This window comes from Acinonyx jubatus, chromosome C1, assembly GCF_027475565.1.
Source record: "Acinonyx jubatus isolate Ajub_Pintada_27869175 chromosome C1, VMU_Ajub_asm_v1.0, whole genome shotgun sequence".
Lineage (NCBI taxonomy): Eukaryota > Metazoa > Chordata > Mammalia > Carnivora > Felidae > Acinonyx > Acinonyx jubatus.
This window is the reverse complement of record NC_069381.1, coordinates 147,141,055-147,163,221: the sequence shown is the minus strand read 5'-3', so window position 1 is coordinate 147,163,221 and position 22,167 is coordinate 147,141,055. Positions and strand designations below refer to the sequence as shown.

Sequence of the window (22,167 nt, the reverse complement as noted above, 5' to 3'; positions counted from 1 at the left end):
AATTTCAAAACTTATGCAGAGGTATAGTAATCAAGACAATGTAGTACTGTCAAAATTGACTAGGAGTGCCTGACTGGATCACTTGGAAGAGCATGCGACTCTTGATCTTGGGGTTGTAAGTCTGGGTCCCACGCTGGATGTAAAGATTACTAAAACATAAATAAATAAACTTTAAAAAACTGGAATAAAATTGCAAGTCCACATTTATGGTTCATTGACTTTGGATAAGGATGCCGAGATAATTTAATGGGGAAAGAATAGTCTTTCAGCAAATAGTAAGGGAACTGGATATTCACATTCAAAAGAATGAAATGGAACTCCTATCTCTCTCTCACCTTATAAAAAAATTAACCCCAAATAGATCAAAGACTTAAATGGAAAAGATAAAACTGAAACTCTTAGAAAAATATATAGGGACATAGCTTCATGCTCTTGAATATGGCAATGCGTTCTTAGATATGACATCAGAATTCAAGGAACAAAAAAATAGATAAATTGGAGTTCATCAATATTAAAAAAAAATTGTGCTTCAAAGGACAGTATCAAGAACATGAGAAGACAACCCATGGAATGGAAGAAAATATTTGCAAATCATATATCTGATAAGGGACTTTATATCTAGAATATATAAAGAATTCTAATTAATTCAATAATCAAAAGACAAGCCAATTCAAAAATGGGTAAAGTATCTGAATATACTTTTCTCCAGAAAAGATTTACAAATGGCCAATAAGCACATGAAAAGATGCTCATCTTTAGCCATCAGGGAAATTCAAACAGTAGCCACGACGAGATGCCACTTTACAACCAGCAGGATGGCTACAATCAGAAAGACAGATAACAAGTGCTGATGAAGATACAGAGAAACTGAAGCTCTCATCTGCCACTGGTAGAATTGTAAAAGGGTACAGCTGCTTTGGAAAACAGTCTGTCATTTCTTCAAAAGGTTAAACATCGAGTTACATGATCCTGCAATTCCACTCCTAGGTATGTATCTAGGAGAAATGAAAACATGTACCCATACAATAATCTATAAACAGATGCTCATAGCAGCATTATTCATAAAAGCCCAAAAATGGAAACAACTCAAATGTCTATCAACTGATCAAGGCATAAATAACATGTAATATAGCCATACAGTGGGATATTTTTGGGCAATAAAAAGAAGTAAAGTGCTGGTACATGCTACAACATAGACAACTCCTAGGAACAGTATGCTAACTGAAAGAAGCCAGTCACAAAAGACCACATATTATACAATTCCATTTATATGAACTGTCCAGAATAAGCGACAGTCTATAAAGACAGAGACAAGATTAGTCTGATCAGCCTTGGACTGAAGGTGGGGATAGGGATTGAGGGGGAAATGGAGAGTGACTACTATTGGGTCCTGAGTGATGAAAATGTTCTAAATCTAATTGTGGTGATGGTGGCACAATTCTTTGAATATACTAGAAATCATTGAATTATATACTTTAAATGAGCTATATGTCATGTCAAGTATATCTCAATAAAACTTATTTTTTTTGAATGAGTAAATGGGAGATGAGTAATTGAAGATAGAGTGTGTATAAAAGGATTTGACTAATGGGGGTGGAGAAAACGCAATGACTGGGATGGGGAGGTCAAGGGAGGAAGTATTTTTGTTTCTTATTGTTTGAGGATGAGAGACACTAGACCATCTTTGAATACATGTGGAAATGATCTAACAGAGAGAGGTTGAAGATACAGCAAAGTGAAAGCAATTGACTGTGTATATATGATCTCTCAGAAGACAGAGGAAGTAGGATCTAGAACATAGATGGACAGACTGGCCTTGCATAGATGTAAGGACAATTTCTCAAGAGGGAGAGAGAGGTACAGGTCCAAGAAATTTGATTGATTAGGTCATAGGAGAAGATGAGGAAAAACTGGTCCAGTGGCTGTAGACTTTCTCTCTGAAGAAGGGGAAGAAGGAACAAAAAGTTTGGACAACAGAAAAAGTGTGAAATGAGGCTGCTGGAGAGCAAGCTTACTAGAGAAAACTAGCAGTGCTTCCAGGAAGTATTGAGGGTGGTTGATAATCAAATGATCGGAATGACTTTTCTGTGCTCCCCTGTTGGGTGCAGGCATAGAGAAGGCAAATGATTGGGCTCCTCTGTTGAAACAGTGCTCCATGCTCACTTATGGACTCAGTCCTTAACTTAAAGATTTAGCAACATGTATGGGGCGCCTGCGTGGCTCGGTTAAGCGTCCAACTTCAGCTCAGGTCACGATCTCACGGTTCGTGAGTTCGAGCCCCGCATCGGGCTCTGGGCTTATGGCTCAGAGCCTGGAGCCTGCTTCCAATTCTGTGTCTCCCTCTCTCTCTGCCCCTCCCCTGTTCGTGCTCTGTCTCTCTCTGTCCCCAAAATAAATAAACGTTAAAAAAAAAATAAAAAAAAAAAGATTTAGCAACATGTAACAAAATTCACACCATCTCTTTTCTCGGGCTTCCAGGACCCACATCTACTAGCTCTCTTCTTTCTTTTGTGGCCACCATTTCTCAGCTTCCTTTGATAGTATATTCTCCTCTACCCAATTCCCTTTAAATGCAGATGGGTATGCTTGGGAAATGGCATGAAAAAGATGGAACATGGTACCTACTTTCCTGATACTTACATTTTATCAGGAAAAACAGAGAACTAATGAGAAAAATTAAATACACCATTTAATTTCAGTTGTGATCAGGGCTACCAAGAAGCCCTGTAAGGCATTGGGAATGTACAGCAGGAGGTCCTGACTTGGTCTGATATTCTTTTTACATGAGATTTACCAACACTTTGCAGAGAGCAGATATCCACCAACTATATGATGAGTAAATGAAAGCCTAGGGGCGCCTGGGTGGCTCAGTTGGTTGAGTGTCCGACTTCAGCTCAGGTCATGATCTCACAGTTTGTGAGCTTGAGCCCTGTGTTGAGCTCTGTGCTGACAGCTCAGAGCCTGGAGCCTGCTTCGGATTCTGTGTCTCCCTCTCTCTCTCTCTGTGCTCCTCCCCTGCTTGCACTCTCTCTCTCAAAAGTAAATAAATATTTTAAAATAATAATAATAATAATAATAATAATAAAGACAAAAGAGAGAGAAAATAATAACTTTATAGCTTGGAGTTGCTCTAATAATATGAGAATTAATTTTTTTTGAAGAACTCAAAAATTTTTTAAAGTGGCAAGACACAGTTGACTTGGGACAATGGCAAGGCTGTATCCTTAGGGAAGAAAAAACAGCCATGTTAACAGAGGAAAGGAATGGCTGCATCCCAGTCAAAATCCATAATAAAATCAGCGTTGACATGAATAGACTTCAGTTCATTAGAAGAGAGGTATACTTGGGGGAAGGGGAGAATCACCTATTTATAACATGGTGCAAAAATATTTTGTACTCTTTCATCAAATAGTAGGAGATACAAAGATATATAGGACACAGTTGCTTTCCTTAAGGAGCTCATAATTTAGTGACAGAAGAAACAGTATAGACAACCATAGATGCAAAGAAAAATAACAATATGATTCCAGCCCTTAGAATTTTTCAAGAATAATTAAATGCACCTGAGACACCAGCCTTCAATCTTGCGATTTTCAGTGGCTTGGGAAGAGAGACTATGTACGAAGAAGCAAGAAAAATAAGAATAAGTAAATGTTAATGCTCCAGGCCAAGATGGGAGCTTATGCCAAGTGGGTTCCTGGGAAGCAGTGTCTGAGGCAGAGATGAACAGCAGGTCTCTTGGGAAATGTTCTCAGGATCAATACATGTGGAAAGCAAGGGAAGAAAGTAGCATTGTGCAGGACTGTGATGCAGGCCTGGTGACCCCTAGACTGACTCTATGAGAAGTTCTCAGGCTGGAATTACTCCCAGTTGAGGTGAGAGGAGGGACCTATAGCCTTGCACGGGCCAGTCATAGTTTGCAGGCCGCCTTTGGAAAAGGAGATATTGGGGAAAGTGACTTCTGCAAAGGCAGTCCTTGAAAAAGGTCTAATTAATACTGGAATGTGTCTGCTGACAGCTGCAGAAATAAGGCCTTCGATCCTGAAGGGAAATCAGGACAGCACATCCCAGTGCCCAGGCCCAGGGTAGCACTTTCATCCCATTTGTTACCATACAACCTTCAAATAAGATCCGTGGAGTGACACACAGTCTACCTAGAGAAGAAGAGAGAAGACTTGTGTCTGACTGCACAGAAGTACAAATTCTTAATATTTTAGTTAAAACCAAATGTCAGGGACACCTGGGTGGCTTAGTCAATTAAGCATCCGACTTTGGTTTCCTTTCAGGTCATGATCTCCTGGTTCATGAGTTCAAGGTTCATGAGTCTGAGCCCTACATTGGGCTTTCTGCTGTCAGCACAGAGCCTGTTTCAGATGCTCTGTCTCCCTCTCTCTCTGCCCCTCCTCCCTCTCAAAAAAAAAAAATCAACATAAAAAAATTCAATGACAAATGAACTTATTTGTTAGAAGAATATAGGCATCTGTTGCAAACTTGTGACTGGAAGTTTCCTTTTGATTAACCATAAGAATTGGCACAGATAATCCAAACCAAGGACAATCTAACAAAACTGGGCTGTGTAATTTGCAGCAGAGACAGGATCACCTGTAAGCCTTCCATCTCAACTGTGCAATGTATGGAACTGATGCAGGTTACTGCAAAAAGCTGTGTCTACACAGCTCAGTCTATGTCCATTGAAAGGGCAGGACCAACTCTTGGCACAAATGGGAATGAGATCAATTGAAGTGTCCTTCAGACCTTTACATATCATGATATGGCTGTGGCCTGAAGACTTATAATTAGGATTTATTATCGAATCTTTCCTTATGGCAGGAGATGAGAGGCAGGTACCCTATGTCCAGATCTCTCTTCCTGACATCCTCCCCCAATTTCCCCTTCTGGTATCTTCTACCTACGTCTCTCCCCTCTGACATCCTACTATCTTCTAGTAGTAAAGGGCTACTCAGACCTGCAGGCACTCCTTGGGAAGTGCTTTAATTTTTTTCTTCCAAGTCAATATTTGCTGGTGTTTGCTTTGTGAACCACCTGGATTAGAATCAGGAATATGTTTAAAATGCAGGTTCCTGAATCCCACCTCAGACCTAATTCAGAATCCCTGGGACTGAGAACAAGGAATCTACATTTTCTGTACAAGCTACTAGATGATTTTTATGCAAATTGAAACTGTAGACACCACCCCCTACCCTTCTCTCATGGCCTCATGAGAGATGAACACCAGATGGACAGGGCTGAGCTTATGTCTATTATTATGTCTATTAACACTTACTGTGTTGTTCATCTCAGGGATGATCTAACATTCTAACTGAAGACAATCTCTAAAAACCCATTCTCAACGGGGAAATTTCAGACACCAGAGAAGAATGATTACTGAAATATTCCTCCTTCCTTTCTTCTCCTTTCCTTAATTTTTACTTGATGATAGCTTTGTCCTCTGCCCCTACTTGATGACAGCTTTCTCTTCTGCCCTCCTTCAATCATGGATCCTTCTATAAATTCATGTATCAGTCAGAAAACTCTATAGACAGCTTTAGAGTTATATGTGGTTTAATAACTTCTACTTAACTAACTCAGTTCTGGGGAAAGCACATTGTAATCAGACATGAAAACAAATTTTCACATTCCCAAGGGAACCATCTAAGTATTATGGAGAAAAGAAACAAACAAAAAAGATTTCATTGTTAAGTAAGTTTGAGGTATAACCAAATTAAAATTGAGCTGTTTCTTTACTACAGACCTTCTCAGAGCCTTTTCTATGCTATCGTACATTTTGAACTTGGAGTTTATATATGCATTATGTCCCAGCTCTTCTTAAAGAGCTTGTGAAGTTGTATTACTCTGTGGATCACACTTTGGGAAATAATGTTCTAGATTTTAGCAGATTGCCTGTCCATCAGTTACACTCATGCTGTAACATGTTTTGCATTTTCTACATTTCCACATTTTCTTCAAATTCTTTGGCTGAATTTGATTTCAGGTCATCACTATGGCTGCTTAGTTCATCTTGGGGATTGATTTAAAATTTTAGCAAAATCACCCAAAGTAGGTCTTTATTTTCTGTTATTTCAATAAACTTTAGATTTCAGATCCGCATTTCACACTTCATTAAATTTACTTTTAAGCATACTATGCAATGTTTCACAAGTGGATTTTACTTCTCTTCCTTTTGGCTGAAAGAATTTTATCTTAAATTGAGTATCAGTGTTCCTGTTCTCAGGGTTCATTTAAAAACTATGTTCATTTCAGACTCATATTTCTGTATCTCTTTTATCCCACCTAGTATTTTGGTATTTGGGGGAAAAGGCTTTTTGATACAACATTTGCATGTGTCTCAAATAAACATTTAAATGCTTTCAGTATAAAGCTCTAAATGACTGCTTTTTAAGGAACTCAGATGTTATTTTCACAAATACTTCACATCTATTTCCTCCTTTTAAAAATGCCTTCTCTTATTTTCCCAGAAGGGATTGGACCTTCTTTATTGATAATTTCTTGAATTTCCTTAAATCTTGAAAGAGTTGAACCATAAAGTGCCAGTGGGATAACAATGCATATTTCATCATAAAGACCTAATGAAGAATCAATAAGGCACCTGAAGTTTTAGAGGTTGAAGTTGGAATCATTCCATTCAAATTCATTTTAGAAAAATACCTTGTTGTTTATATAAAATAGGATTATAGTTAATGTTGTAATGGACTTTGTTTTCAGCATCTGCAGAAGTGGGTTGTGATGCTGTCTGGGAGAAGGATCTCAATTCACACATTTGCTACCAATTCAACCTGCTTTCCTCTCTTTCCTGGAGTGAGGCACATTCTTCATGCCAGATGCAAGGAGGAGCTTTACTAAGTATTGCAGATGAGAACGAAGAAAACTTCATAAGGAGTAAGTAGGGGGATGATGCACACTGATATTAATGCAATTAAAATGATTTGTTAACAGTTATGTCCAGGTATGCAAAAATATATTCTGAATAAATAAAAAGTCCCTTAAAAATATTTTTTCTTTTATTAATATGGTGCCGACTCACACCCAGAATTGTGACCTGTTTGCTGGAACATTCCATATGCACCTGGGCATATATTCTTTATTTTCTCTCCCTTGGAGAAGAGGAATTGAGGCCCCAGCAAGGGACCCCGGAGAATTTGCAGCTCTAAAAGTGGATCTGGGAGACTTCTAAACTTACGTACAGATTCCTGCTCTGCTGGAGATCTTAGCTATTCAGCTTCTATTAATGAATAAGTCCTTTATTAATTTTTTCAATTTTTTTAATGTTTTATTTATTTTTGAGACAGAGAGAGGCATAGCATGAGCAGGGGAGGGGCAGAGAGAGAGGGAAACACAGAATCCAAAGCAGGCTCCAGGCTCTGAGCTGTTAGCACAGAGCCTGATGCAGGGCTCGAACCCACGGACTGTGAGATCATGACCTAAGCTGAAGTCAGACACTCAACCGACTGAGCCACCCAAGCGCCCCTAAGTCCTTTATTAATTAAACAAAATCTCGCCTGTCAGTCAGTATGCACAGGTACATAGGCCTTCTCTTACATGACAAAGAACTTAAATTTAGTTGGAAAAGCAAAAGCACACACATATTAACTAACAGTATAAGACAATAATATGTCAAAGAGTTATGCTAAAAGGCTGGATCTTGGGTTTTACCTATCACCTAAACTCTCCTCTTACTTCTCCTTTATAGGTTAAATATGTTTGTAGATGTATACACACAGCTTTTAAAAAAATTTTAGAAACATTTGAAAATATCACAAAATTAGTCACTCATAAGTTTCTGATGCTTTTTTTCAAATTTTATTGCACATGTAGTACATGTTTATTCTAGAATAACTTTTTTTTTTTTTTTTTGAGAGAGAGAGAGAGCATGAGTGGGGCAGAGGGAAAGAGAATCCCAAGCAGGCTTTATATTTAGCGTGGAGTCATGACCCTGGGATCATGACCTGAGCTGAAATCAAGACTGAATGCTTAACTGACTGAGCTACCCAGGCACCCCTAGAATATTCTTCAGATTTCAAGTATAAAGATAGAAAAGTATCCCATAATTCCATAATCCAGGAGCAATCATGTTTTTCTAAAAACAAAACAAAACAAAACAAAACCCAAAACATGTAAAGGCATGCATGCATATACAGTGTCTATGGAAAATAGTACTGAATAAATACAGGAGGCAGTTATTTCATGGTGGTTAGGAGCAGGAACCAGAGAACCATATGCTTGAGTTTGACTCCTGCCTCTACCACTTACTAGCAGAGCTCCTCCTACAAGTGACCTAACCTCTCTGTACCTCAAATCCCCCCCTATCAAATGGAAATAATAGCCATGCTACTTGTTAGCAGTACAGATTACACGTTATGATGCAGATGAAGTCTTAGAAAATAACAAACACTCAATGTGTGTTAACCATTTAACACCTATGCACACGGTTTGATAATATGCTTGTTTCATGCAACAGCATATAATGAACATCTGCCCATCTCTATAAATATAGGTCTGTATCATGGTTTTTAATGGTTACCTAGTATTATAGGTTACCAAGAATATATTTATCTAACCCCCTACTATTAGATAGTGATAGATAGGTAAAATTATTTATTTTGTTTTTATTTATTTGTTGCTCTTATAAACCATCCCTGCACTTACCTTTGGGCATAGATCCCCAATTATTTCTCTACAAGTTTGTGGAAGTGGATTCACTGGGTGGAAGAGGAAGCTTTTGAAAGTCATCAATACCTTCCAGAAGGAACGTAACAAATGCGTGAACAGGGCAGATTTGCCCCTTTTGCCCACAGACAGGCAAAAGTGGGAAATTATGATCAAAACTGATTTCAGTGAGTCATATTGCAGGGAAAACACCAGTTTCTAATATCATTATTAGCCTGTAATGGTTTTTACAGAAAAATTTTGCATACCATTTATGAATTATACTTGTTACCTATCTTGACTGTCAGAATTTCTAATAAGAAGGTTTGGACTTACTCATCAAACATGAATAATGATTAAAGAAGTAAGATATGTCAGAGACTTTGATTTAAATACCACAATTCTATAATTAGACTTCGGGGATTGTTTAGGAAAACAGAAGTCTATTCATAAAGACAGAACCCTGTTCTGACCATGGAATTTTTTTAATGATGAGAATAGTCTAGTTTTTTGCTAATTGCTGGTGAACATTAATAGTTATAAGGAATTATCTAAGCTGACACAAATGCCAAGAAATATCCAAAAGAATTTAGGTTTGAGTTCATTATTACAGAACTGTGAGCCGATGTAGTCGTAAAGCTAAATAAACAGCTTTTGTAACCTTAAACACACATTATAAATTACCCAATGATTTTTGTGCGTATTGTTAAAACAACTGCACAGAGGGTATTTGAAATACCTCTAAGATAAGAATAATTAATATTTTAATATTTTAATTAGGTTATTTGAAAATACTGCTTGGCATTTGCCTTGATATGAAATGGGAAAATTTCTCTACCTTGTCAATCCATCTTCCATGCCGCCTCCTGTCATCACAATACCCACTATTTAATCCGATAGTGTTACTGAAAGGACTAATCAAAATGACGTTAGAAAGAGACTCTGTGTAAATGCCGCAGGAGTTTGGAAAGGTGGGACCAGTGAATGGTATGCTGTTTCTGTTTAGGGGTTTCTGGGGTCTCAGAATTACAACCCCATTTTTTTCTCTTTCCTAAGTGGGTTAAGTTCTTCCAGTTTTCCACCATGTAACTGAAGTGTTCAATCACAGAGGATGCTGCTGACTCATTTATTATGTGAATACACTGGTGTTTATACTTGGGGTGCTCATACAATTGATCATTCAAACTGAGACTCTTTTTAGAATAAAAGGGGATGCGATTAGTAATTATTCTGAAACTACCAGCATAAACCATGAGTTTTCCTGACACAAGTCTTACCTGCCAGGGCCTCAGTCTCAGTCCCCTGCATCTGGTTCAAATCTATTGGGTTCCGATACAGATGAACCATAAGACAAAGAGAAAAGTGCTCCCTTTTATATATTAAAAGATTAAGTGGCAACATTTGAGAGTGTCACAAAATTAGTCACTTCACTGAGTCTCTGTCTCTTCTATTTTTTTTACCTCCATGATCTGATGAGAAATCAACTTTTACTAAGTTTCTGAGACTTGTTTAAAATGTATCCTATAATAAATTTTGTTGGATTTTAAAGGAAGTTCTTTTATTTTTTTAAAGAAAAATAACTGAAATATAATCATAAACTATAATATACACTGTGTAGATCATTTTGAAATTATTGTGGCTTTCCTTTTGGCATTGTACATGATCGGTTTGGTGAATCCATTCTCTTTTTGGGGAGCCATAATCCCCAAATTCAGAAATATTATTAATATTTTAATTTAGTAGGTTGCATTTTACTCTCAATGTCAATAAAATCTCTAATTATTTTAAATACTTTAAAAGCATCATTTAAACAACTATATAATATTTTTATGCAATCAAAAATATCCATCCCTTAATTTCCATTACATACTTCTCCCTGGTTCGCCTTCTACATTTTGGGCTGGCTTTTATTTCTTTTTATTTCTTTTATTTTCTTTTATTCTAGAATAATTTTTTTAATTCAGGTAACAAAAGAAAAACCAAAGAAAACTTTCCCCTAATTCTCTAATTTTGACCCATGTTTTTCAGCACAGGCATACCAATATACATGTTTATACATAGCATCTCTAACAAAAATGGGGTTAAATTAAAATGTGAGGAGCTATGGCACAGCGGTTGGGAGCAGGGGCCACAGAGGCAGCCTGACAGAAAGCCTTCTCCCAATCCCAGCTGAAGATGCAACATTGTATGGCTCCAGCCTGCCTGGATACTTTGGTCCCTTGGATTATGCTTCTCCTCTTGGTCACACAACTCCTACTGGCTCTCACACTGGACAGCCGTCCCGCCCCCACCCCCATTGCTGCTTGCTTTGGCATACCTTCTTAAATTTGAGGACTCGTCTCCATTCACTAACAATAATTATGTTTTCTCTTCCTTGCTAGATCCTGATAAAAAAAAAAAGTTCTTTACATTGTTTAATTTTTAACTGTGAAATACTTCAAAAATATTGAAAAATACAGAAAATTTTATGTGCACACACATATACCCATTATACAGATTTAACATCACTTCTTCCTATTCCCCTTACTTGGAGCCTATGGTAACCTCAGCAAACTGCAGTCCTGAGCCTCCAAGCCAAAGCTGCTACCAGGAACACATAGCAAGAGAGGACAGACAGAGGGGTGCTTTCTGGAGTGGACTTCCTGGACACTTCCTCCTCCCCCATCCAAAACCCTTAATTGCATGAGTTCATGCAAATCAGATGGTCTCAGATGTGCAACCATGCACTCTTGGGTGGATTGATGATCCTTTAAAGGCAGCACTTCTGGATGCTTAGATTAAGCCCTTCACAGCTCAAGAACTGCTGTTAGTGAGCCTTTATAAGAATGCGGTGTTTCTCAAGATGCCACAGCCTGACTTTGTTACTCTGAAGCATCAGAGTGGGGTTTAGTAGCACTTAAAACCCTTCTCTGTCATTGACTGCAATTCATTTATGACTACATTCTTCAGGAATGAGAAAACAAGAAAGAATTGTATCATTGTGGGGAGGGGAGTGTTTGTTTCCTCGTGTTCAAACTCTTATTTTTCTCTTCATTTTAGAGCACTTGGGCAGTGAAGCGGTGGAAATGTGGATAGGTCTGAATCAACTGGATGAAAATGCTGGCTGGCAGTGGTCTGATAGAACGCCGCTCAACTATCTGAACTGGAACCCGGGTACCTGCAGTGTTTTATGTGCCTTTGATGGGTAGAATTATCCCACAGCCTTACACAGAAGCTATATCCCACACATATAGAAGTCATGTTATTTTAAAAGTGGTTTATAAACATTTTTAAGCTTGCCTGAATTCCTATAAGGCAAGCTTTTCCAGACAAGAAAATGGAGGTCAAGAAGGTAAGCTGTTTCTCCAAGGTTGCAGGAGGGTTGGTTTAGAGCCAAGACTCTAGTCAGCTGTTTTAAAAAATAGCAACAAACTGCAAATATTTCTTTAAAACAAAATCAGCTATTGCTATCTTTGAAAAATCATTTCATTGTCATGTCTGGACTTCAACTGCAAAATCATAGATATAATATAGCATCTTCTAGGATTTGTCACACATGCCAGAGAAGAGCTATCTCCTTGATGCTAAAACACCACACTTACATATGTCAAATATATCATACTTGAATAAATAAAATGACATCAATATATTTTAAACTAACCACTTTTGCCTCTAACATTAAACACACATACACTGTATTTTCAGAAATAAGTTTTGAGCCATTTGTTGAGTATCATTGTGGAACATTGAATTCATTGATGCCAAATGCCTGGCAGAGTCGGGATTGTGGGTCCACCTTGCCTTATATATGTAAAAAGTATCTAAACCACAGTGATCAAGAAGTGACTGGTAAGTGATTTTACTTTAAGTTGGCTTTATGAGTTGCTTACTTGTCATCTCAATGTATTCAAATTCATTTACATTTTTGCTAGTAATTCACAATTTAAGCAGCTAGGGCTGGGTTTTATAGTTACATGAATAAAAATATGTTAGCAGATAATATCTGTTATTCCAAAGGCACCACGAATTTAACAAATGCATTTAGGTTTTTACTAAAAACCAAAGCAAAGGACCTAAGCATAGAAGACAATTTCTGCTGCTTTTTCTTTAATTTCTTCTAATTTCTTTAATTGAGTTGTTCTGCATTAGAAAAACAAGATATGCTTCCTTTTCTAGTCTAGTTTTGAGTTTTAATGATGGTTACCTTAGAAATTAAATATAAATTAGAACACAGTTTTATAAAATTCTTTACTTCATTGATCTCCTACCATACTGAGTCTCTTATAACCATCCTCCTCAAAATAACATACAAACTTTTATGTGCAACTAAGACTTAAATACTACCTAATTACAATCTAATACCTAAAGCCCAATTATTTGTTTTTAAGGTCTCCTGGCTCTTTTTAGTTTCTGTGGGAGTTAATGTCTTAATTCAGAAAGTAGACATAAAAACATAACCATATTTAGAAGAATCATGACCAGCATAATTAGGAACTCCAGATTTAAAATAAAGAGAATTATCATTTTTATTTATTTATAAATTTTTTTAATGTTTATTTATTTTTGCAGAGAGAGGGAGAGAGAGACAGAGGATGAGTGGGGGAGGGGCAGAGAGAGAGGGAGACACAGAATCTGAAACAGGCTTCAGGCTCTGAGTTGGAAGCACAGAGCCCGACGCGGGGCTCAAACTCGCTGAGAGCGAGATCGTGACCTGAGCCGATGTCGGACGCTCAACCAACTGAGCCACCCAGGCGCCCCTAGAATTATCATTTTTAAATATTATTCCTTACAATCAGACGTTAACTTTCATTTTCCTTTAAGTGGCTAACCCTAAGTGAATGGTGGAATCATGGTGGGGGGTTGGGGGGGAGAAGCATTGTGCCATTTTTTTATGTAGAGTTTTCATTATGTCAAGAACATGCTGAAATTGCCATCGCTATTTATGTCCTTCCCTTCCATCTCTTCCTCTCTTACTTGTTTCTTTCTTATGCCCTCCTGCCATCCTTCTTTTCTTCTCTTTTATTTACTCTAAGGTTCTACTAATTGAAGCCCAAAGACCACAAATGAGGGTAATTAAGCTAAATTAGTTTGGATTCTTTGCCGTTGCTTCAGGTTTAACAAATTCTTTCAATGACCTAGTCCAGTGTCTTCAAACTGTTTCTGGGATCTGAAGGTTCTTTGCTTGGCTCCACCCTGCTTCAATCAGAGAAATTTCTCTTTTATCTTTTTATCTTACCCATAGAGCAAAGTTTATGGTTTTAATTTCAAAAGGGGTTCTATGACCCCTTGGTTGAAAACCACTGGGGTAGATGATATCTAAATATTTAGATATCATTTGCGCTTAGCATCCCAGAGCAATTTTAAAACAATGTCTCATTTCCCAAATAGCAGTGGAGCTATAGCTAACTAAATTAGTGCTTAAGGGAGGCACTCAGCTGTAGTTAATAAAATAAAGTAAAAATGCTAATTACCAGGTTGGGGACAAGCTTCTGCAAAGGGAGAGCCAAAAGTTCACATGCATACCACTGCCTTCCCTATTAGTGCCAAAGCATCCTGGAACTGTTCTGTAAGTCTAACCCAGGGTCCATATGAACCCAGAAGGACAACGCAGACACTCAGACATACCCTAAAGGTGAAAGCTATTTGTCAACTCTGCTTTGGAGGAAGTAACCAGAATTTCAGGCTTTTTTTCAGCTGAGGATAAAGATCTACATATTGTACATAAAATCTTCGGAATACCATTTATATTGTGTGTCATAATACTCATTTTTGGTGTAAATAAATTTTCTAAATGCAGAACTCTGACTGCTAAATTTTACATCTAGCCCTGACGGTTCACTTTGGCTTATGACCTTCACCAAGCCTCCTTACCTCTTTGTACCTTAGCTCATCTGTAAAATAAAGCACTGAGATCCGTTCAATCTAGATCTAGATCCTATAGTGAATCCTTCTCAACTCTGAAGATGTAGATGATTTATATGTTATTGTTTCATATGTCTCTATTTTTCAAATTTTTAAAATAATCATATATTGATGGCAATTTCTATTAAGGCTAACAAGTAGCATGTTAAAAATTGTGGAAAATGACATTGTTTTTCATTGTTTTAAAAAGAAAAAGATGCTTGGAAATATTACACTACCTACTGTGAGCCTGGCTGGAATCCCCATAATCGTAACTGCTATAAACTTCAGAAAGAAAAAAAGACCTGGAAGGAAGCTTTGCATTCTTGCCAGTCTGACAACAGCACATTAATAAACATTGCTTCATTAGCACAGGTGGAGTTTCTTATAACCCTCCTTGGAGATGGTAAGTGCCACATGTCTTTGAACTAAGAGGTATGAAATATAATGTAGTCACTATCTTTATTAGTGGAGTTGAAAAGAAGCTATGTAAAAGTGATGATTTATGGTATATATATCTGAAGTTTCAAAAACATTAAAAAAAAAAACATGAAACTTAAACCTGTAATTTAGCTTTATGGCCACTAGATAGCAGTTATGTGCTATGGTCATGTGATCTAAGTAGTAATGGAATTCCTTAGATAAATAATTGGATTTTAATAACTGTAGCCAGTGAAAGTTTTGGTGGTTTTCAAGCTGTGTGCCATGGTTCAGGAATTCTGAGCTCCTGGGCCTGCACCCACCTTCCGTGCATCAGAGCAGGCCTCCCCCTGTGTCTTGTATTTGACATGGAATTCTTCTGAAAAACATTGAAATCACTGAGTTAGAGTAAATTTTTTTTTAATGAAAAAAAAAATCTCCAGAGTCTACACTGGTGACTTTTTGGAAGTTAGGTTTTAGTTTCGAGTAAAAACAAAAATCCTCTCTGTCACTTTTTCTCACCTTCTGCATTTGAGATTAAAAGAATCCTGTGGCTGCTTCTGTCTCAATAGGGGCACTTGAACGTTTCTCTCAGCCTCCTAGGGTCTTTTCACCTTACCTGGGCTGTCAAACTTTATTTACTTTTCTGGCAACCCCATTGCTCCCATTTTAATGCTTCTAAGAGTTTCTGCTCCTCTTTTTCCCATGGCAAAGAAAAAGAGAGAGAGAGAGAGAGAGAGAAAAGTCAAGAAAAAATATATTGTAAAGATTTTTCTTTTAAAGGTCCTTTTCCTAATCCAATTGACCTTCCTATTTTTCCTTTATCTAGGCAAAAGCAAAACCATACTGATCAAATGTACTTTTCATACAGTAGCAGGAACTAATTAGAGTCCCAGCAATCTGACTTGCTTTTAAGCTTTGTCCTTGCATTGGCTTTAGCTCATACTCTGCCCCACTTACAAGGTCTGAGTCAAGCAGATGGGATAGTATAGGGGGAACAGGTTTAAGTAGATATTTTATACTGAGACTTAAAAGGTTTTATCACATGAAAAAATAAAGAAGAAATCATTTATAACAGGCCTGGTGCATTATCTCCTTTGCATTAATAGGATTCCTGTAGTTTACATTTCTCTCTTACAGAAAATGCATCAGAAACATGGATTGGTTTGAGCAGCAATAAAATTCCAGTTTCCTTTGAATGGTCTAATGGCTCTTCAGTCACCTTTACTAATTGGCACGCACTTGAGCCCCAAATTCTTCCAAATAGAAGCCAACTATGTGTCTCAGCAGAGCAATCTGTAAGTTGATTTGTTTAGTGCTCACTTTGCTGGATTTGTATTGAGGGCCACCTGCATCAGGGACTTGGGCTGTGGCAGAGACCAAGGCACAGTCCCTACTCCTCCTGGGGCTTCTACGCTAGGCAGTAAACATGCACACACAGGAGAAACATGGTAATTATAGTTGCGATCATAGCTTTGAGGAGATAGGTGATGTGATGGTGAACAACCTGAGTTTGGGCTGCTACTTCACACAGAATGGTCAGGGGAAGCTCTCCAAAGAGGTGATGTTTAAGCTAGAACTTAAAAAAAAAAAAAACAAACCTCTGGAGGAGCAGGGGAAGAACATTCCAGCCAGGGGACAGCTGCTAGTGTAAAAGCTCAAAGGCCGGCCAAGGCTTGCCATGTTTAATAATCAAAAAGGAGACCAGTGTGGCTTGAGGGGATCCTAGGAGAGGGGGCAGGAAGAATGCAAAAATGTCAAGCTTATAGTCCTGGTATAGAATGACAAAAGGACTTCAAGGAGATGAAGGGCATTGTTTTACATTTTATTTTATTTTATTGTGGCTCAAACACACAAACCACGACCTGAGCCAAAGTCAGAAGCTCAACCAACTGAGCCACCCAGGTGCCCCTTGATTTACATTTTAAAAAATAACTGTGGCTGCTACATAGAGAGTAGCTTAGAGAAAGACAGAAAATGGAAGCAGAGAAACCAGTTTGGGGGCTACTTCAGTGTTGAATTGGGGTAGTGAATATAGAGACAAGGAGAGAAATTCAAAGATCCCTTGGAGGATAGGAATTGTTGCTAGTAGATGTGGGGTGAGAGAGGAATAGGTTTTTGGCTTGAGCAACCACCATGTTTGTGGATGATGGTGCCACTGACCACCGTGGTGAAAATGTAAGGGGAAGATCTGAGGTGTCAGGAAATTACTCTAGAGACTGATGATTTTTAAGCTCCATTATCCTATTAACATAAAAGGATTTCTACAATGTGCGTAACCTCATTGAAAACTGTGAATCAATGGAAAATCTTGCTCTTTTCCTCACAAGAATGTAATGGTCCCGGTGGCCTTAACATCACACTTATTTCTATGCCCTAATCTCTCATTTATCTAAAACATCTGATTTAATCCGAAGTCATTTGAAGGGTTTATTATATGTTTAAAGTAGACTTAATCTCTTTGATCAGATAGTTACTAAACTCACTGGCTGAGTTTTAACTCATTAGGATTTGGTAGGCATTCTCACTCTTTCTTACCACCAGGAGGACACCATGTCAAGTGCAGTTAATTAAATGTTACTTAAGTAGCTGGACAAAGTAATGGCACCAACCAAACATAGAAAATTTCTAAGCACTTACTTTGATGGCACATTTCATTGTTTCCTCTTTTAGGTTGTTATAGATATGCTCAGTTACAATTAAAATGCCAAGGTAGTTCTCAAGTCACATTTGAAAAGGAACAAACAATGACCTCTCTAAATGTTTATCTTGCGTCTAACTCTGCTGAAAGCCATCACTGTTTATTCTACAATATTTGACGCTTTATTGGTTCATTGGTCTTGAGATAATTAAGATGACCTTCATGTCCTACTGACATTCTCCTTTTACATTTGACAGACATTGGTTATTTACTTAGCAAGTTCACAGAACAGGAGCCAACATTTGAACATAAATTATTTTTAAGAGAGTAAGAACAGGTATTAATACTATAGGATGTGTCAGGACAATGCTGCTGTAAGTGTGATACTTTGGGTCCTCCTTTCTGGCAGCTTAGTGGCTCCTTAAATAGTAAATGCATAAAAAGTAACATTCATTCCCATGAAGTAGAACTCAACATGAATATGATTATTGTAATTAACAAGTTACCTAAGCATGGTTGATGCCTAATTTGAATGTGAGAGCCTAGGAAACTTTCTCCATTCATCCATCCATCCAATTGTTATTAAGCAAATACAGTAGGCCTAACAGTATCCTTTAACTGGATGGCTTGCTAGAAGACTCCATGATGGTGGGCTATAGGGCTGCTCTGTAAGATGAAGGTGTCAGCCTCCTACCCAGTATGTATATTCCCCTAAAAACCTGAATGCCTGAGATACCACCTAAAATTTGAATTGTGTGGTTTTAGCCTAAAGGTCTGATTTGTGTTAACAAATCCTTTGGGAGGATAAAATTTTAATCTGTTAGCAGTTATTGTATTTCATTATTAATATAGGTTGTTAGAGCAGCTATCTGCAGAACTAGAAGATGTGAAAGTATCCACCTGTCATATAAAGAAGAAATGGGGTGGGGCTTTGGAAACTTAGTGATAAAGAAGGACATTATGGCTTGAGCACAAAGTTCATCTATGATAATGTTATCTAGGGTGATTCATGGTAGCTTCCAGGCATTTCCCCAGCATTAGGTTTATATATGTAAGTAGCAAACATTCCACTTAATATTTAGAAGTGGTTGAAGAAAGGAAGCAGCAGTCTCACTGGTCACGAGGATAGTTTCCAAAGTGTGGTCCCCAGACCAGCAGCATCAATCAATTGAAACCTTGTCAGAAATGCAAATTCTTGTGTCCTACCTGACCTGTGAAATGAGACACACTGATCATGAGGCCCCATCATCTGCACTTTAGTAATCCTTTCAAATAATTCTGGTGCACAGTAAAGATTGAGAATCCCTGCTCTAACCCATCTTTTTAAAAGAAAAATTGAGAGCAGCTTAATGTAAATCTAGGCTGAGCCTGGTATTAAATCCTAGTTTCCAGTTTTACTGACTATAAAACTTTGCGCAAAGTATTAAACCTAACCTTTAAAATAGGAATGATAATGCCTACCTCACAGAAATGTTGAAATTATACATGAAAATCACACAATATTAAGCCTGGCACACTATCAAGAAACATTAATGGCCCCTCCCTCCTATCCACCACTCTGGGATTGCGCATCTTGTAATTGTTCACATGCTGGAGAGAGCAGGGCCTCCCACTCTCATGTAGAGAGAGTATCAACTCTTCTAATGACAACACAAGGTCCTGACTCATTACCCCATACTGAAACACTTATTATTAATCATATTTTTTATTTAAATAACTGAAACAATCCAGTGAAGAAATGGGTAGAAGACATGAATAGACACTTCTCTAAAGAAGACATCCAGATGTCCAACAGACACATGAAAAGATGCTCAACATTACTCCTTGTCAGGGAAATACAAATCAAAACCACACTGAGATACCACCTCATGCCAGTCAGAGTGACTAAAATGAATAAATCAGGAGAGTATAGATGCTGGCAAGGATGTGGAGAAACGGGAACCCTCTTGCACTGTTGGTGGGAATGCAAACTGGTGCAGCCGCTCTGGAAAACAGTGTGGAGGTTCCTCAAAAAATTAAAAATAGATCTACCCTATGACCCAGCAATTGTGCTACTAGGCATTTACCCAAGGGATACAGGAGTGCTGATGCATAGGGGCACATGTACCCCAATGTTTATAGCAGCACTTTCAACAATAGCCAAATTATGGAAAGAGCCTAAATGTCCATCAACTGATGAATGGATAAAGAAGATGTGGTTTATATATACAATGGAATACTACTTGGCAATGGGAAAGAATGAAATCTGGCCATTTACAGCAACATGGATGGAACTGGAGGATATTATGCTAAATGAAATAAGTCAGGCAGAGAAAGACAGATACCATATGTTTTCACTCATATGTGGATACTGAGAAACTTAACAGAAGACCATGGGGGAGTGGAAGGGGGAAGAAAAAAGTTACAGAGAGGGAGGGAGGCAAACCATAAGAGACTCCTAAATATTGAGAACAAACTGAGGGTTGATGGGGGGTGTGGGAGAGGGGAAAGTGGGTGATGGGCATTGAGGAGGGCACCTGTTGGGATGAGCACTGGGTGTTGTATGGAAACAAATTTGACAATAAATTATATTAAAAAAAAAGAAAATAACTGATGTTGCCTATCAGCATCAATAATGAAGTTAATTCATCCATCTTGTAACATGTTTCCCCTTAGGAGGGGCACTGGAAAGTTAAAAATTGTGAAGAAACACTTTTTTACGTTTGTAAGAAAGCAGGCCATGTCCTTTCTGACACTGAATCAGGCTGTCAAAAGGTAAGTGCTGTTAACATTGCATTTAGGTGTATTGAATGCATAGCTAGAATAATTTATGCAACAGCAATTTAAACAATGTCTCCCTCTCATACCTACTTTTGCTCCCTCCTCCCTCTCTTTCCCCTCCCTCCCTATCACTTTTCTTTCTTTCCTTCCCTCCTTTTTTTTTTTTTTTTTTTTTTTTTTTGACTGTGGGCTACTTTTAACAAACCAAGCAGTTATCAGCTGGGAGCATATGAAGGGTTTACAGCCCTGCAAAGGATTGTTGTCTTGCCTGTCTTGCCATCCTCTTCAACCTAAACTACTTTTCTTTTGAAATAAAAAATATAAAGGTCCTGTTATCCCATCTGCACAAACAATGACTGTCATGTGATGCCCCATCTCACAGGTGGTTTTCATAGTCTCCCAGTGAGGACTGTCAGAGTGAAAAAAAAATGCATTCCTTTGATGGAGAGTGAACTTCTTCACTCAGAGTCCTGACTTCCTTTTCACTCATCTTAAACTTAAATATTTGAATAGAGTACAATAATGGTGAGAAGTGCATGTTTGCAATATATTTATTAGTTGGGAAAGAGATAATAAAAATACTTTAATATTTTAAGTAATAAATTATTTTTGGTACTTAACATAATTATTCTCAGTACTTAAAGTAATAAAAAATACATAACACTTCAGGTTTAAAATTAAAAGGTAGAAGGTTATGTTTTAAATTTCTTCAAATACATTCAGTATCCTTGAGTAAAGTTCTCAACACATTCATTCCCTGCCTCTCTCTCTCTCTCTCTCTCTCACACACACACACACACACACACACACACACACACTAAACAATTAAATTTAAATATTGGATATTTGTATGCATCTCAAAAATTTCCCAAACCTGGATTTTTATGCAATTCTTAAATATTTTCTCTTCTAATCCAGGTATTTATGTTTCGATGAGGCAATGACCCATCTTTCCAAGAAACTGCATTTTATTCAGTAATCAGTGTAAACATATGAATTACTCTTCCTACTTTAGGTCAACAATACCTATGCCATAGCTGACATACTACCAAAAATTTTATCTAATTATTACAGTTCCTGAAGTTAGAGCTGATCACTGATCTATAGCTGATCAGAAATATTGAAAAAAAATATTTGTCTTATTGTGGTTTTCAAAGCAACTCAATATGTTGTATTTGTGTTAAAAAGGAAATTAACTCCTTACACAGCAAAAACAGAACTGATGTTCTATTCAAACTTTTGTACACAGCTTCCCTTTTCTGGCCAGCATTACTAGTATTTAAGTTTCAGAGTAAAACTGGAGTTCAGATCCCGTTCTCTAACTTTATGGTGAAACTCTCATTAAGTTCTTTATGAATCAATCTGTGAATGTGGTTTCAAAAGTTTCCTTTCCTTTAGCCCACTGCTTCACTGCACTTCTCTAAACAGTCTGTATGTGTAAAATCAACTTATAAAATATTTCTCACACCATGCACAAAAATAAATTTAAAATGGATTACTGAGCTACATATGAGACCTGAAATCATAAAAATAGTAGAAGAGAACAAAAGCAGTAATTTCTCTGACATCAGCAGTCGAAACATTTTTCTAGATATGTCTTTTAAGGCAAGGGAAACAAAATCAGAAATAAACTATTAAGAATACATCAAAATAAAAACCTTTTCCACAGTGAAAAAAAAACATCAAAAAAACAAAAAAGCAACCTACTGAGTGGGAAAAGATATTTGGAAATGGTACATCCAATAAGGAGTTAATATCCAAGATATATAAAGAATGTATACAAGTAAACACCAAAAAAACCC

The 22,167-nt window shown here is 37.5% G+C and overlaps 1 protein-coding gene across 3 annotated transcripts in view; it reads left to right on the top strand.

Moving 5' to 3' along the window:
• PLA2R1 (phospholipase A2 receptor 1) overlaps positions 1-22,167 on the top strand; it is a 119,502-nt gene that overhangs the window by 28,873 nt on the left and 68,462 nt on the right. For all 3 annotated transcript variants that reach the window (XM_015082931.3, XM_027055659.2, XM_027055660.2), the window contains exons 4-9: positions 6,724-6,897; positions 11,704-11,817; positions 12,349-12,492; positions 14,756-14,950; positions 16,105-16,262; positions 20,261-20,359. In XM_015082931.3, the coding sequence (XP_014938417.2) occupies positions 6,724-6,897; positions 11,704-11,817; positions 12,349-12,492; positions 14,756-14,950; positions 16,105-16,262; positions 20,261-20,359 (884 nt within the window). The remainder of the gene's footprint in view (positions 1-6,723; positions 6,898-11,703; positions 11,818-12,348; positions 12,493-14,755; positions 14,951-16,104; positions 16,263-20,260; positions 20,360-22,167) is intronic.